The sequence below is a fragment of the Neolamprologus brichardi genome, chromosome 10 (assembly GCF_056152115.1).
Source record: "Neolamprologus brichardi isolate AB-2024 chromosome 10, ASM5615211v1, whole genome shotgun sequence".
Classification (NCBI taxonomy): domain Eukaryota; kingdom Metazoa; phylum Chordata; class Actinopteri; order Cichliformes; family Cichlidae; genus Neolamprologus; species Neolamprologus brichardi.
Genome location: NC_142113.1, coordinates 905,059 through 922,383, shown reverse-complemented (window position 1 = coordinate 922,383; position 17,325 = coordinate 905,059). Strand labels below are relative to the sequence as shown.

At 44.9% G+C, this 17,325-nt stretch overlaps 1 protein-coding gene across 2 annotated transcripts in view; it reads left to right on the top strand.

Moving 5' to 3' along the window:
• Positions 1-17,325, top strand: part of spns2 (SPNS lysolipid transporter 2, sphingosine-1-phosphate) — a 59,262-nt gene that overhangs the window by 22,725 nt on the left and 19,212 nt on the right. For both annotated transcript variants that reach the window (XM_087847003.1, XM_087847004.1), the window contains exons 3-5: positions 8,582-8,718; positions 13,409-13,560; positions 16,744-16,810. In XM_087847003.1, the coding sequence (XP_087703129.1) occupies positions 8,582-8,718; positions 13,409-13,560; positions 16,744-16,810 (356 nt within the window). The remainder of the gene's footprint in view (positions 1-8,581; positions 8,719-13,408; positions 13,561-16,743; positions 16,811-17,325) is intronic.

Sequence of the window (17,325 nt, the reverse complement as noted above, 5' to 3'; positions counted from 1 at the left end):
CACCTTCCTGTATCCTCACCATATGTGTTTGCCTCTGATATATGCAGTAATGTGTAAAAGATGATGTTCCACTGCACTCGGGCCAGCCGGGCCGGTGTGATTCTTACCAGCTGCAGCTCGCACACTGAGCAGGCAGAAGAAAGACAGCAGCAGTGAAAACCTACCAGCCCTTAGCTGCAGTTAAAAGACTGAAAAGAGTTTTTGGTTGGTGTTACAGCTGCACTTGATGGCAGCTTCTGTGGGTACAGTATGAGCTGCTCAGATTGACAGGAACATTTCCAATGTGGTATTTATCAGAGAGCTCCGGTAACCTGAGCCGAGGGATTTCTTGGAGAATTAGCGGTGATCAGAAATGTAAGGCATGCAGGAATGTTGGGGCTGCACATGAAGGAGGCAGCAAAATGATGTTTGCGAGTGTCTGAGTTTCAGTCACACACGTCGGTGTCCTGCTAAGTTATGAGTCACACCCTCCACAGGCAGGTCCATTAATCATTAGAGGAAGAACAACAAAGCTGCCACTCCTGCACACCTGATGGAAACACAGCACTGTGACGCCACAGTGTAATAAACACCAACGATTAGAAGCTTAGTTTACACCACTGCTCAATAAATACATGCTCGTAAGTTTTGGTCAGCATGATTCACCAGCTATGATGTCATTTTAATCTCTGTGTTACTGTAATTGTTACATTTTTACTGACTATTCTCCAAATGTAACAAAATGACTGTTCTTTCCTCAGAACGCTGTCACATGTAACTAGGGATGGGTATTGATAAGATTTTCACGATTCCGATTCCGTTTTCGATTCTGTTTAACGATTCGATTCTTTATCGATTCTCTTATCGATTATTTTTTTTTTAAAAAAGGAGAACACTAAGGTCAATTAGCTTAGATCTTTGTTTTATATCTTCTCTTTGAACAAAATAGAAATTTAGGAGTAACATGGCCTTACAAACCCAACAGTGAGATCTTAACAGATCCAACCTACGGCTCTTCAATGGGGTGTCACAGGGTCCCCAGGAAAAAAAATTGTGAATGTAAAATAATAAAATAAATATTCTTCTGTAGCAATTACACAAGAATATCCAGTAATGTCCCTGCCTACAATTAAACACATTCACTTACCGAAAATCGGGGCATCTGCTGTGACAAACGGCTGCAAGCCTTTTACCACAAACTGAGTCACTGCTCGGTGACATTCGTCTATCCTGCCTGAAAGGAGACGCTACGGTAGACTGCAGCGAGAACTGCCAGCATCTGAGCCAGACTCTGTCTGTCTCATCATGGTCACCTAAACGCACAGTAATGGCAGGTTTTGTAATAAGGCAGATCGCGCTAACATAATCTGCACTGTTAGTTGATTATTTACCTGCCGCATTAACGGGAGAGGACGTGCAAACGTTAGCGCTGCTGCTGGGTTGAGAGTCACGAGTCCGGAATTAAAAACACGACATTCATTTAAGGTCATCGTGTGTTTTGTGAGCAAATGCTTTTGCATATTCGTAGTGTTTCCTCCCTTAAATGAAATATCTACTTTGCAAGTATTGCAAGTTGCCCTGTTGTCATCCGTTCTCGTAAAGTATAACAAAACTTTTTAGCGTTTGAGCCGCTTAGGCGCCGTGTTTCCTGCCAGGTAAATGACGCTCTGCAACGTGGTGACGTCATTCGGGGCGACTGGAATCGATAAGGGAATCGTTTGTAAAAATGGCAAACAATTCCAAGGAATTGAAACAGTGGGAACCGGTTCTCAACAAGAACCGGTTTTCGATACCCATCCCTACATGTAACTGACCTTCAGCTACGTGTCTGTACGTCACTGTGTGATTGTACAAAACCTTTCAGAGCACAATTTGAAATCAGGTGCTTTTATTGTGAAAGATTGACTGGCAGAATGTGGTTTCGCTGCAGATGTAGTTGGTCGTGTTGTCACATATTCAGTTCAGTTTTATTTATACACAACAACAGTCGCCTCAAGGCGCTTTATACTGTAAGGTAGACCAACAATAATACATACAGACAAAAATATGAGCCCCTGTGAGCGAGCAAGAGGAAAAACTCCCTTTGAACAGGAAGAAACCTCCAGCAGATCCAGGCTCATCTTGGGGTGAAAGCTGTGCGTCCGCCTGCATCTGGTGCCAGTTACAGAGCCGTGCGCGTCCAGTGTTGTGGACCGACTCGTTTATTTAGCCTCTATCTGCGGCGCGTCTGTGAATGTGTCAGTGATTGTAGAGGAAAACTCGACAGGAACTAGATTCCCATTTATGAGAAAGGTTAGATGTGTTTGGAGTGCCTGACATTTTCTGTGTGATGACATCTGTGGTATGCAGGGTTGGGTTACCTGTTTCCACATCAACACCAGCGCCTTCAACAGTGTTTGAACTGGTCTCAGGGTAAGGATTCTCGTGGCGTTATTTAAATCATTTTTTATCATCAGTAAGGTGAGTCACGGCGTGGTGATACACAGCGATGGCATCCTGTAAGTATTAATAGAAGCTTCCCACAGGTTGTCCTGTATTAGCTCCACATTACTGACATTCCTCAGGGTTAAACAAAGATGATTTAATCCAACGTGAGAATAGAGATAATCTGGTCTCGTGCAAGAGCGGGAAGCTATTTTTAACAGCAGACGTTACTCGTGCATCGTTTGCTCTTCATACAAACAGTTGCAGCAAGTGTTGTAATAATGAAAAGGGCAGAGGCACAAAGGTGGAGGAGAGTCAACAGAAGCTGAAGAGATGTATTTATGGAAGCTGAGCGCTGACACCTACACACCTCTCCACAGTGAACAGGTCACAGATGGCAGTTTTAAATGTGGCTGAATGACAACACCTAGCCTGAAGACATGTACAGACCTGCAGATGTGCTTCTCCGGTTCCTCTAATTCCGTCTCTGGCAGCTGACAGACTTTCAGATTCCTGAAACTGGTGTGCCTCAATTAGTAGAGCGTCCTTACTGTCAGCTTCCTGCAGGGCTGACGCCTGGGAACAGCTCATTAGCTCTAAAAGAGTAGATACGTTTCAGAGTTATTGATCTGATCTGGCAGCGCGGTGGTTAGCACTGTCGCCTCGCAGCAGGACGGGTTCAATCCCACCATCAGGCTGTGTTTGCGTGTTCTATTCAATTCAATTCAGTTTTATTTATATAGCGCCAAATCACAACAAAAGTCTCCTCAAGGCGCTTCAGAGATACAGAGAAAAACCCAACAATCATATGACCCCCTATGAGCAGCACTTTGGCGACAGTGGGAAGGAAAAACTCCCTTTTAACAGGAAGAAACCTCCGGCAGAACCAGGCTCAGGGAGGGGCGGGGCCATCTGCTGTGATTGGTCGGGGTGGTCAGTTATATGTGACGGGGCATTTCTTGGGGTTCTCCCCGTGTTTGCGTGGGTTCTCTCCGGCTTCCTCCCACAGTCATGACATGCAGTTAGTGGGGATAGGTGAAGTGGAAATTGCCCGTGAGTGTGAATCTATGTGTTAGTCCTGCGACAGGCTGGCGACCTGTTCGGGGTGGACCCCGCCTCTCGCCCTGAGACAGCTGGGATAGGCTGAAAAGGATACGTGGACGAGACTGGAGGATACGATCTGGACTTTAGAGAGTTGCCAACCAAACAATGTAACAATTATTAGTAATGTCTCGTCTTATTGGTTCTTTTTGTTTGGGTAAAGAGCCCAAATGTGACCTTTCCCTGTGAAGCTTCTACTTGAGGTTTTTAAAGAGTTCCCTGAGTCTCACATTGAGCCACAGCAGAACAAAGAAACTCTGGGCCCTCTGATATCTGTATTTAAAAAACATTTTTATTTCCAAGCAAGAGAAATTCAATCCATGACAAATCCCATGTACTTGAAAAGTCTCGGCGCTAAAGGCTTACAGGGCGAGCTTGAAATGAGGAAACATCTGCGTTAAACCACCCAGTTTTTATCTTTTTGTCACCTTCAGCTCCTTTAGCTCCACTTCTTCCAGTCAAAGCTGCTGTCAGTCACCCTCAGAATTAAAAAGCGAATCATGTCTTGTGCAGTGGGAGACGCACCTTCAGTGGGTTTTTGTGGAAACAGGCTGCTGAGCGTTTTGTGTCGCACAGCCGGATGCGCAGCCTCACAGGTGTCTCATCAGGGGAATCCAGTGTTTCACAGAGCAGCGTTTCAGCTCAGTGAATATCAATCGCAGACACACTCCACATATGTGTGTCTGCATCTGTGCAGTATTCACAGTGAATCGTAGGGAGTGAGTCATCCCTGGAGGTATTGTTCTGTTGGCCAATCAAAGCGATGGATGGATGTCCGGTGTTTAGAGGCTCCCTCTGTGCGGCATGCAGGAGGTCGCGGTGCAGCTCGCGCAATTGTTTTCAGTTTCTGTTACTTTCAGCTCGACAGTAAATTTCCATTCATGTCCTCTGAAACCCAGAAAACACAAGACGCTTCACACGAGTTTCCACAAAGACTGCGTCCAAATCACCAGGAAACTCTATAATATCCTGATGATGTAAGCAGAGTTCTTCCAGTTTACAGTGAAACCGTTTTAGATATGATGACATGAATGAGTGTGACGAAGTTAGACTGAAATACAGACTCGAGTGTGTCTGCTTATAGACTTCTCACTCAGCCGTCGTCTTCTTGCTCCAAAGTGGAAGACGATGGTAACTTCCTCGCTTGAGAGACTGTGAGAAATATGCACGGCGTGTTATTTGAAGAACGTCAGAGGAGGATCGGCGCTCCTGTGTGATGCAAACTGAAACCAGGGCTTCGGTTTGCTTGGTTTGTGTTGTTTTGTTGCTCGTCTGCAGAAACGTTCCTCTCGTTAGAGAAAATGTATCCGGTTAAATCTTTTGATTTTCATAGAAAAAGTGAATGAAGGACATGGAAATAATAACTAATATACGGACTTTAGAGCGGTCCCTGCAGAGCGCACACTCACACTGCTTGGTGAGGCTGTGAATCCTCAGCATCACACACAGTTATTCACAGCCCTCGCTGTTATTCACTGTGTTGTAGTTTTCTTAACTCAGCTCGCCAGCCTGGCGTTTACGATGACTCGCAGCTGAAGAAGAAATAAAGTGTTTATTAGGATAATAGTGGGGAGATGTTGCACAAGCCTAATGACAGAGGCACAGCTGATCCTACAGGACTTGTTTACGTTGTTTTGCAGTGTTCGGCTCACAGATAGAGGACTGCGTAACGTCTTCACTGTCAATGATCACAATTACACCCCAGCAGAGATCACTGTAATTATCACCATCGATACGTCCAACAAGTGCAGTAAACAGCACTGCGAGTGCTGCCGGGTTGCTGCTCGTACTCGTCTCTGCAGTCAGCTGCCGTCGCCCTGTGAGCGCGGTCAGCCCGCGGTGTATCTACAGTGTGTCGGTGTCTCAGGCTTCCCTGCTGTGAGTTTGTCTCGTGTTTGGAGGTGGTTATGGAGATCGCACAAACATGTGGAGCTGCGATGTTACACGACTTTAAATCAAAGCGCGTCCAGCTCAGGAATGCTCGGGCTCGTCAGGAGTGGGCAGCGAGGTTTATGTTCAAGAGTTTACTTTATGTCCGTCAGGATCTTCCTGTTTTCATGCCCGACGGGGCCATTTAGGGTGCTTGACCACAAAATGAGATATAAGATATGAATAATTGCGTGGTGTTTGTAATCTGCGTGTTTGGCTGACGAGCTGCAGAGCTCTGGGAGGGGCGTCGTTGTCTGTGCAGACTTATTGTTAGTGCTGGTTTGTCCTTCCTACAAGCTCCTGAAATAGACAAAGCATTTATTTTCTTGTCACTTCTTACTAATCAAGCCAAACACATCTGAGATTTAGTGCTTCAGACACGTATAGATAACAATAATGTCACTGTGATACCACAGTAAGTGTCTGAGTTTGTTTAACCGTGCTCTGAAAGTGTGCGATGCGTCATATTTAGGCGTGTTTGGGAGCGACGCATGTCAGCACAGCTGTCGTTTATAGACGATCTTTGTGGTGATGAGGAATTTCCTGGAGCACCAAAGGTTGCACATGATATCAGTGTGAACCTGGTCTTAGGGGTCAGCATGTAACTAATGTGTAACTAACGTGTAACTAATGTGTAACTAACGTGTAACTAATGTGTAACACTGACAAGAAAAGGAGACTGTCGTGATCCTTATCAGGAGATATCTGTCAAACAAAGCTGCAGTATTAATATGTGAGTCTCTTTGAAGATGTGATGGATGAATAAGGTCAAAGAGAACAAGAACATCTGAATCTTTAGCAGGTTGTCAGGCTGACTCTGACTTGACTGAGTTTAATAAGAGAACATGCAGAAACCAGCTGAGTGTGCCTTTGTTTTTCTTACAATAAACAACCTGACAACATCCCCTACGCCTCGTGTCAAGAAACAAAATAATCCGTTTGTAGCTGAAGTCGTTATTTATCATCTTATTATTTTCTTTCAGAGTTCAAACGGGTTCAGGAGAGAGCGCGTTCCTGGCAGGCGCGGCGTACTCGCTCGGTTGGGCGCAGCCCTTCACGTCTCGAAACTAAAATCAGTATTTCACATATTTGTTCTGTTTTTGCCAAGTTTGGCACCGAGGCTGTTTCTTCTCCACAGCATCTTCTTCATTTTTTACAGCAAAGCTGACGTTACATCAAAGACTTTTGCACCAGCACGAAGGATTTATGTGTCTTACTCTAAACGCAGAAAGGCTGCGAGCAAAACGTTATCGCCCGACTTAATTCACATGTGCTGGTTCTGCTAAAAGGTGAAAATGAGCCGAGCAAAATAGCACAACTAACAGCAAATTACTTAAAATAAGATCTGCAGAGAGAGAGAGCCGTCCGGTTGATGACCTGAACTAAGTAAAATGGTAAATGGCCTGTATTTATATAGCGCTTTACACATCCAGTCATCCACACATTCACACACTGGTGATGCAGCTACATTGTAGCCACAGCCACCCTGGGGCGCACTGACAGAGGCTGCCGGACACTGGCGCCACCGGGCCCTCTGACCAAGAACCAGTAAGTCAGCTGAAGATGTGAGGATGTGTTTGTAACAGAGCAATGATCTCCGTCCCCACGTGGAGCAGCTGCTGCTGGTTGATTATGGACCCACTCCCAACTTATCTCCAGTATGCACAGCAGAACCAGTAGCTGTGTGTGTGTGTGTGTGTGTGTGTGTGCGTGCGTGCGTGCGTGCGTGCGTGCGTGCGTGCGTGCGTGCGCGTGTGTGTGTGTGGCTGCAGGGTGAGCTGGCAGAGTCTTTTAGAGACCTGGACCTGCAGGGAGGGGTCATCAGAGTCATTCAGCACGACACAACAGGCCCGTGGTCGTGATGGAGGCGACAGAGAGGGGGAGTAGCGACGCTGAGAGGTGGAGATGTGAGACACTCATTAGGAACACGCCCAGCTGCAGTAAAAACATCATTAATATTAGTGGAAATTAAATTTGAATTAGACTTCAGATTACATTTCCCTTTCTCAGATTGTTCTTCCCCAAAAATAACAGAGTCGCTGGATCTCCAACAAATGTTCACATTTAGATTTTCTATAAAGTGATGACGCACTTTTAATTTACATAACACGCGTGTTAAGCTGTAACACACGAATAACACTGCTCTTACTTTTAATCCATAAAATTCATACTTCACATATGAACTTCATATATTCATGTTTTCAGTCAGATGTGGTGAGCCTATCAGGACGCAGCTTTGCTACCTGCCCAGTTACTGCATGTAAACAGCTGCAGCATCATTATGTAAAACCACAGCTTTTGCCTCAAAATAGGCTTTTTATCCTTATTTTCTCCCGTTTATCAGACGACCATATCACATGTCCAAAACTACAGTTGTGCGTTAATCTGATTACTGTCCTCATCCCGCTGGCCTCAGCAGCTGTGGGGCTGCGATGCCTGTATCTTATATAACACCCCCCTCCTCGCTTTTCTCTCTCAGCTCTGAACATTTATGCTGATGATGTGTCAAAACGCTCCCCGTCTCCACATCGCTGCCCTTTCTCCTTCGCAAAGACACAAAACTCAGTTTGAAAGCTTTAAAGATTCAGCTGTGTTTGGGTTCGCCCGCCTCATAAATATTGAGGAAGAGCCTGCGAGGGCTGAGCGGCCGTGCAGTCAGCAGCGGGGCAATCAGGGAAGCACACTGTGGAGCACAAAGTTTCCCTGTAAGAAATTAAGATGGAGGAATTATTTATGGCTGCACAACCACCGAGCTTCTCCAGGCTCAAACATTGCTGTTAACTGTCTTAATCTGGTTAGTTCCCACTGTCACTCCTTTTTAATTGTTCTGAGCTCGTAACATTTGCCACATGTCATCCTGATTTTCTCTCTTTCAGGGCGACGTTATTGGACCACATCACAAACTGCTCTTCTCTGACCTGCTACGTTAGCTTAATGCACGTTATCTCACTGACATTTACGCACGTGTTATCGTATCTTTGTAATATTCTCGTGAGGTGAAGTGCAGCAGAGGCGCGTCTCTGGCTGACTTCTATCAGACACTTGATCTTAATCAGAGCTGAAGCAGTGTGATATGAAGCAGCCGCTCATGCAGTAAACGAGTATCGAAGTCCGTGAGTCATTTTCTGTTTCTCTTCTCTTTCCGCAGTTTTCATCTGTAGCTTCATGGTGGCAGCTCCCATCTTTGGTTACCTGGGCGACCGCTTCAACAGAAAGGTCATCCTGAGCTGTGGCATTTTCTTCTGGTCCATTGTTACCCTGTTGAGCTCCTTCATCAGTAAAGAGGTACGGCTCTCACACAGCTCCACTGTCATAGACGAGGTCATTATTCTGTAATGATCTGGACATGCTCGACGTTAAGGCAAGCAAAATGTAATGATATGCTTATTAAGTGCGATACCCGCTCTGCCTTTGTAGACATGCTCTGCCTGCGCCCTCTCTGGCTGGCAGCCAGCTAATGAAGGCCTCACACTTGTCTCACTCACAATGGTTTGGAAGATAAAACTCATTTCGCTTGTCTTTTACGAGCAGATTTAGACTGTGTGTCTCCTCTGTGTGCGAGGAGATGCTTTAAACGGCCTCATCATTCATTCGTGGAGGCGATAAAACGGGGGAAGGGGCGTCCCGCTGAGAGTCGACATCAGATTAGTAAAAGGCTCGGCTCTTGGACGTCTGCGTGGGGGCGTCGACGGGCTCGTGGTGCCTTCTTGACACGACGGCTGTAATGAAAATCTGACAAAGTGACTGAAATATGTGCAAAGCTGTGTTAGTCAAATTTATGGAGCAGTGAGTGCAGAGCATCGCCACGCTGCAGTGTCTCCAGCAAGCAAACCGCCGAGCACTTCAGCCCCGAGCTCAGGTCTCAGGAGGCTGTCCTCTGTCCTCTGTCCTCTGTCCTCGACTCAAATACATCGAGGCCACTCTTAGATAAGTTGAAGTTAAGGAGCTCTGACGAATCCCACAAAGGCCGCTGATGGCTCACGTCCTTTGTCTCCAGCTCCACCCTTAAGACATGTTCCTGAGCCGATCAAATGAGGCGCGATGGCTGTTATATAATAGCTGTGGCTCTGTCACCAGGAGAGATGAAAGACACGACAGACGAGCGCTTACAACAGACTCCTGTCATGATGCGTTCGAGGCGCTCTGGGGCGTTTGGAAAGTCGCAGGAGATGCAGGATTCAGATCTTACATAAGAGAAATTCACCACAAAGTGAAACTTTCTCCTCATGACCACAAGATTATGTCATAAAGTGATCACTCGTGCTTTATTTTAACATGTTGAAGCTTATTACTCGCTGCTCCTTACTATACGCCAGAAAACAGCAGATTGTGCTGCAGCTCGTCTACCTCTGCTAGTTTTTATATGTTATATTTCCAGGACTAAACCTTAGTTTAGTGGAAAGCATCACTCAGTGTCATCGAGAGTGTGAGACGAGGACACTGAGATCTTTTGTTGGACGAACTCCACAGATTGATTTTTGGTTTATACTTTTATGACGGTATCATCTTTATAATGGTGTTGTTGTGTGACTGCCCTTCAGCCAGTCTGCATGACTCAGACACACGCAGGTAAAAGTCCACTTGGAGTTTACTCCAAACAGGAAAACTTTCAAATCAAGCAGAAAGAGAAAAGAAAGTTCCAGGTTAGCTGGGGTTAAAAAACAAGAACATCTATGAATAACTGGAAAGCTCTGGCAGCAGCACAAAGACAATCAGGCAAGGAATGGTCTTTGTTCCCTCAGCACATGTCATGAGGGCACTCACAAAGGGAGTGAAGTGCAGATGAGCAGAAGGAAAAATCATGTGATGCGACTGGCGGGAAAGCAGGAAAGGTGGGAGTGGCTTAGTCAGAAATGACAGAAGAGTTAGAAGCAAGGACGCGTCTGTCAGCAGGCACGGCACCGTTTACAAAGGTGGAGGAAGACACACCGAGGACGAAGAGCAGTTAATGATAACTAATGACTAAATGCACCTGTAGGCCACCTGATCCAGCTCCAACAGCTTTACCAAAAAGGAAAGTTTTTAATCTTAAAAGCAGAGCAGGTGTCTGTCTCCCAGTCCAAACTGGTAGTCCTGGTTCCACAGAAGAGGGACCTCCCATTCTACCTTTAATATAACCAAAGAAGCGAGTCGACGTGGACGTAAATGATAAAAGTTTGCTTCAAAGTAACAAAGGACCAGAGACGAGTCCCTGAACTGGTGTCCTGTAGATAAATATCAGACTGTCTGTGCTTGAATAAAGTAACAGCCAGTGTTGGTCAAGTTACTTGAAAAAAGTAATCAGTAACTAATACCGATTACTTCCCCCAAAAAGTAATCCCGTTACTTTACTGGTTACTTATTTTCAAAAGTAATTAATTACTTAATTACTTAGTTACTTTTTAAAAACACGATTTACAACCTGAATAGGTGATAAAGCGATAGATCTTTCAGCCCAATTCTACTTTTTCTGCATAATCATCATACAAAATGTAATCAAATGGAAAAGTCTCTTTTTAAAACTTGTTTTATTCGTTTTAATCTTTTAACTTTATGCATCAAGCAAACATTTAATTATCTGCAACATTCTCTGACTGGAAGAAATTAGTTTAACATTTAAACCTATTTTCTGCACATTCCAGCACATAAAATAAAATATTTTGTGTGTTTACACTCAGTCTTTCAAATAGATGCAAGTAAAACACAGCAGAAAATAAATAAAGTCAAAGACTAGCGGTCCTGTTGCTCTATTTTCACCTGTAAAGCAGGAGTGGGGTAGGCGGAGGGTTACCCTGGTGCAGGTGTGCCGCGGTCAGTGGAAGAATCCGCGAGTTTCTCTGTGAGTTTCCCATTACGTCGTAGCTACTCGGTGCTTGTTTGGAAGTTTAGGGGTTTTTTTCGCTGTAAAAAGAAGTTTTCTTCCCACGCACAACGGACACTAATGTTTTTGTCACTTTTTATGGAATCAAACTCAAAGTAAGGTCAGTACTTCCACGCTTTAAACGCTGCACGCTCATACTCTCTCTGCACTCGATATATGATCCATTGTTGATCTGCACACAGCTGTTGTCACGAACGTCGCACTCGCTTACGTCACTGTCATGAGACATTCTCGCAAAAAAATCACGGTTTTAGTAACACAGTTACCGTTTTTGCAACTTTACTCGTTACTTGAAAAAAGTAATCAGATTACAGTAACGCGTTACTGCCCATCTCTGGTAACAACACACAGTTTCTCAAACTTACTAGTTGAAAATAGTTGATTGTGAGCTCATCTCATGTCAGTGAACATGGAAACTAACCCCTCCATGTGAGCAGGCTGATATTTGTCTTTATTCAAAAGTCGGGGAAGGTTTCGATCATCTCAAACTTCTCTTTCTGTCTTTGTCTTCAGCCTTTTTCCAAACCACATTTTTGTGGTGCTTCTTTGGCAGCGTTGCTTTTTTGTCATTGCTAGTCGAGTTTCTGTTCCAGTGACCACAAACACAGGAAGCCTGTCATCATCCCACCAAATGGCCATTAAAGGAAAAAAATAGTCTGTCTGTAAATCATTTCAAACAATGTGACAAACATAACTATATACACAGCAGTAAACACTTGCATGGGATCATAGTCTCAAGCAATATAATAATGCAAAACTATGTGCTGAGAAAACGTCTTCACTGGTATAAACAGCTCCTAATTGTGTCTTTATGAAGGACACTGCTTATCGGGCTGTAACAGCCCAGAGCTGCGTTACGAGTGGAAATAAAAATTTGCATATAAGAGCAGCTGACAGGGCTACGTACACGGGTATTTTTGAAAACGGAGATTTTCCGTTTTCGTTTTAAAAAATAATCCCGTCCACACGTAAAGGCAGAAATGAAGGAAAACGCTGCTAGGAACATGCCAAAGCAACAGGTGGCGCTATATTCCTAACCGTGTAGAAATGTTGGCCAATCAGAAGTCTAGAAGCCTCGGTGGGAAAAAGTAAACAAAGCTGGAGCATAGAAGCAGAACCGAGTCGTATGTGTGGAGGGACAGTAACTGTGTGTGTATATGTAAGCATTTAAACACTGCAGAGAGTAACAGTAACAGTAACAGTATTGTAGAAATTCATTTCACCGAAACAATAACGTGGTTTCGCGTCAAAAAAGGCGCACACCTTTGACGCTGCGTTTGCTGCGTTTTTCTGTCCACACGTAAATGCAAAAACTGAGGTTTCAAAAATACCCACCCTGGCTGGAGTTTTTAAAAATCTCCGTTTTCAGTGACCGAAAACGCCGTTTACGTGTGGACGAAAGGTGCAAACGCATAGAAAAATCTGCGTGTGGACGTAGCCTGAGTCTCCTGTGTGGGGATCCCAATTTCTTTGCAGCTTTACAAGCAAGCCGTGGTTGTCCAGATGTAGTGAGTAGTGGTTGCCGTGGAAACAGTTAGTGATCAGCTGCCTGCACAGGTGCTTCGATGAGAAAGATGCTCCTATTAAGTTTGTCTCTTCATCCCTTCATACCGCAGTAATTTCAATCAGATTAAACACATAAAATCTTACTGCTGTTTTTCCATTAACTGATCAAGATAATCTTCTTCTAATAATACATAACATTCAGAGTCAATAACTAACCTGTGCTGAGCACCAGTGCAGCAACATGATGGGCATAGATGCAGACTGTGCTAACATATGCAGAAAGAAGAATTATAAAAGACTTTTATTCTGAAAATCCATGTTTTTTGGTGCTCATACAAGAGCTCATGAAGCCACTGAATATTTTGCGACAATTATAATATACTTGAATGATGGACTGCACCTATAAAGACCGACTACATGGTGTTTAATAGTATCTTATATTTACCTGGTGTAAAGTAGGAACTCAACCGTGTTTGATGCTCTGATGTCTCGGAGGATGACCCACTGAAGCTCAGTGATGCTGAATCACACGCATGTAAATACTAAGTGATTAAATGTTGTGATTGTAACACAAGGACACGCAGATTAGCTTCTTCCTCCTCTCCACAGTACTTCTGGCTGTTCGTGCTCTCCAGAGGACTCGTGGGCATCGGAGAATCCAGCTACTCCTCCATCTCTCCCACCATCATAGGAGACCTCTTTACTAGTAACACCCGCACCATGATGCTCTCTGTCTTCTACCTGGCCATCCCCCTGGGAAGGTAAGATGCAGACGGGGCCTGGGTTGTTGAAGCTGATGAGCTATTTTGGAGCTGAATGTTCATGAAACGACACCTCAGTGATGACCATGAACGTTTTCATCCTTTCGTCCCACCCAGCCCGTTCTTCACATGTTAAATCCAAAGGAACTGCAGAGCTGTCATGTAGATAATTGAACTTTCCCTCACATTGGGAAGGTCACTCTTACGTTTGTTTTTTTAAATTGAACCTTTGCAGAAAAATGCTTTCGGTTGGCTCTGTGCAGCTTACAGCAGTGTTGGAGCTGTGATGTGGAGATGTGTGAGTAGGAGGTATTATTAAGCTCGAGTCTCTCGGCTCTGCAATTCATTTAAGCAGATAAAGAAGCACAAGGAGAAAACAAACAGAGCCAAGAAATAAAAGACCAATGTAGCTGCGATGCTCACTTTAGAGACGTCCCATTCGCCGCTGTCGCAGGCTGTGCTGCTTTCCATCGTTTGCATGCTGGATGCGGTGCATGAGCGTTATTTGACATTTCTGTCATTATATCCGGTTTTATAATAGCAGGCTGGAGACAGACGAGCAAAGGGAGCCTGATCTGCCCTTTGAGTGCTTGTGTTATGACTCGCCGGAGTTGTTTGGGTCACGGTAAACTGCCCAGCAACACTGACAATGGGAGGTGAAGGAGGCAGCCTCGGCGTGGCGCGGTCAGACATCCTATCCACTCTCCCGCTTGTTTGTCTTTACTGACGCTGTGGTGACCGTTTTCAGGAAATGACCCCAGGAATTAGACTGGATCCATAGGAAACGGATCCCCCTGCCCTTCATCCTTTTTCTGTTTGTGTTTTCAAACCGTTTTGAGACCACAGAGATGTTCTGGGTCTCGCTGCCGTTTGAGTCTGTTTTTCATGCTCAGGTTTTATTGTGTCGAACTTTCCAAACGCTCTGATAAGATTAGCTGTTAGTCACTCACTGGAAATATCATATGCTGTCTGAGCATGTTTATGCTGCTCTGTTATTTTTGGAACGGCAGACTGTTTCCACCTTCATGTGCGTGTGTGTGAAACCAGCTAAACATGTTTTGTCTCTTTTAGCAGCAAGTGCTGATAACAAAGTTGTTGCGCTCAATTGATCATCTAGTGTTGCAATTTATTATTCTGATGGGAAGCAGCGTGTGGGGAGAGACTCTGCACATGCAGATAACTCAGAGAGGCTGACTGGCTTTCTTCACTTTTCCAGTCAAGAGTTTAAACAAACTGTGAGCAGAAGCCGCACAAAGTGTTGGACGCAGGCTCAGGCCAGTGTGTCACTGCTCTCTGGGGCAGAGTCTGTGGAAGCCATGAGCTCCATCGATCAAGGCCTTTACGCACCAGACGCGTTTATATTGTGTGTTAACATTTTTTCAGATTTAACGCCGAAATTTTTCAGATTGTTTCGATTTGGAGGATTTTTTGCACGATCTGACCAATCAGAGCGCTGCATTTGGAAACGAGTGCGATCATAGCGTTTGAATATGCAGCGATGTGAAAGTGTAAAGGTAATCAGATTCCTCTGCGCCCTCACATGTGACTCTGCCAGTAAGACCTCAAACTGCCGCGCTGACGTCGGCACCAAAGTGATGGTGGATCAAGGAGAAGCTTTTCTTCTGTACAAACATCACTATCGCTTGATGTCGAGTCCACTTCTGTTGTGTCTATAGCTTAAATTTGCATCTGAGAAATTCTGAATGTTGTGTACAAAGTTTAAAGTTAGCCACCGTTTAGTTAGTTCGCCCATTTTAACTCCATTTTCCCAGGTAACGTTCCCGTAATGCAGCGTCATCAACGTGTGACAAACAAACAAAAGTCAGCGACGTTTTCCCTCCAAGCCACTTTACAGTCTTCAGTTTCAGTGGCAGAGATCAGTGCAGGTCAAAAGTGCTCAAACCTCTGAAAGTTAACGGTTCATGTTATTGTCACACTCGTCGGGTTTTTTGTTGACATTTGATGAGTATGGTCATGCTGGATGAACTGGTCCTGGCATCAGGGCTGCAAAGCAGCGTCTTTTCTGACAGTTTCATCATTACTGGCAGTTATGTCATCGCCTACAAGCTCAGCAGCTTTTTACTAATCCCCAGGTGCCCAGTTATCAATCTGAATCCTTTTTGTCCTTGAAACGCTGACGCCCTTCACCGATCCAGCGACAGTTCCCTCAAACGTTTCACTGCAGCGTTCATTCGTTAAGCACAAAACACCATTTTTTTAGCAAAAGCAGTGAAATTACTGCGAGAGTAAAGCCCGCGGCCAGAAGACAACACTGGCTCTGTGTCCTCGCATTAGTTACTTTACACCTGCGTTTAGTGGCTGCTCGCACAAATCACCCACGCAGAGACCAAACAGACTCCGGTGCTTTGATCAGTAACACGTCATTAGTTCCCAAACACTCAACAGCTATAATCACACTACAAACAGGATGTGTAGTCGTGTGGGCTTCAGCTTAAGTGATGGAAATGACATCACTGACGCATGTCACTGAGTCACAACTGACTGACCACTTAACTACTTACACATAATTCCAGCGATTGTTTGTCGAAGCAGCCAGTGATCTGAACAGGCACCATCGGAGGGGGATTGGAGCATTTCAGCAACTGCTTACATATATGTGTGTGTGTATATATATATATATATATATATATACACACACACACACACACATATATATATATATATGTGTGTGTGTGTGTGTGTGTGTGTGTGTGTGGGAATTTTCACACAAAGTCTGAAAGAGGAAAAACAACAACAGGTCTGTGGGCACAGATGCACTGATGAGGGCAGAGACTGTGGCAGAATGGCCACAAGCTGAAAGAAGAGCAACATTACCTGAGATGAATAAAGCAGCTGTTCTGTTTAGTAACACAGCAACAGGCTTGATTTACTCAGAAAGACCAGAAAAACCCGGCCTGTGTATTGAAGTGTTGCAGATTCAGTGTCTCACCTGCACACAGCAGGATCATTTTAAGAACGATTGCTCGATGAAATCGTTGTACTCAAACAACCTTTGCAGACGTGCACATCACGAGTGTGCTGCAGGGAAAATGACGCCATTATGCTGTCATGTGAAGATGGACCCAAATGTTTGTGTGATTCGGTAAACTTGAGCAGAGCAGGCTGACAGTAAAATGCTGTATATGTTGTGTTTTGATGCATAACCTGTTTGTCCCTCTGCAGCGGGCTGGGCTACATCCTGGGCTCCAGCGCCAAGGAGGCTGCAGGAGACTGGCACTGGGCACTGAGGGTAAGAGCGTCAGCATCATGTGGGGTGGTGGGAGGGGGCACTGGCTCAACAAAGGCTCAAATCCTCCTTAGCTCAGCCTTCAGCTTCCTGCATCTTCTTCCATTACGCGTTCACACCAAAAAGCATTTGCGGCTTCAGCAGCAGGAAGGTGGATTTCTAATAAACACTCTGCAGTCGCTGTAAACATCTAACTAACATTTTGCTCATGGAGGCCATTTCTGCTGAACCAGGATAAATGGCAGCTCTGGGAAAAAACAGAAAAGGTCTTTGTCACTACAGGAGGTTAAAGAAATACAACATTTGGTTTGTGTCACTGTTGCACGTCTCGGTGCATCAGGTGACGTCACACCGTAAAGCGACAGAGATGATGTCAGAGCCTGATTCAGATGATGCAAAGATGCTGTTTATGGAGAGCAAGAATCTCCCGCAGGAAATGAGCTACAACAGGCGCTGCAGGCATGAAACGTCTTTGTAGGGCAGCGATGGAGCAATGAGCAGAGTACGGCGCTACAGCT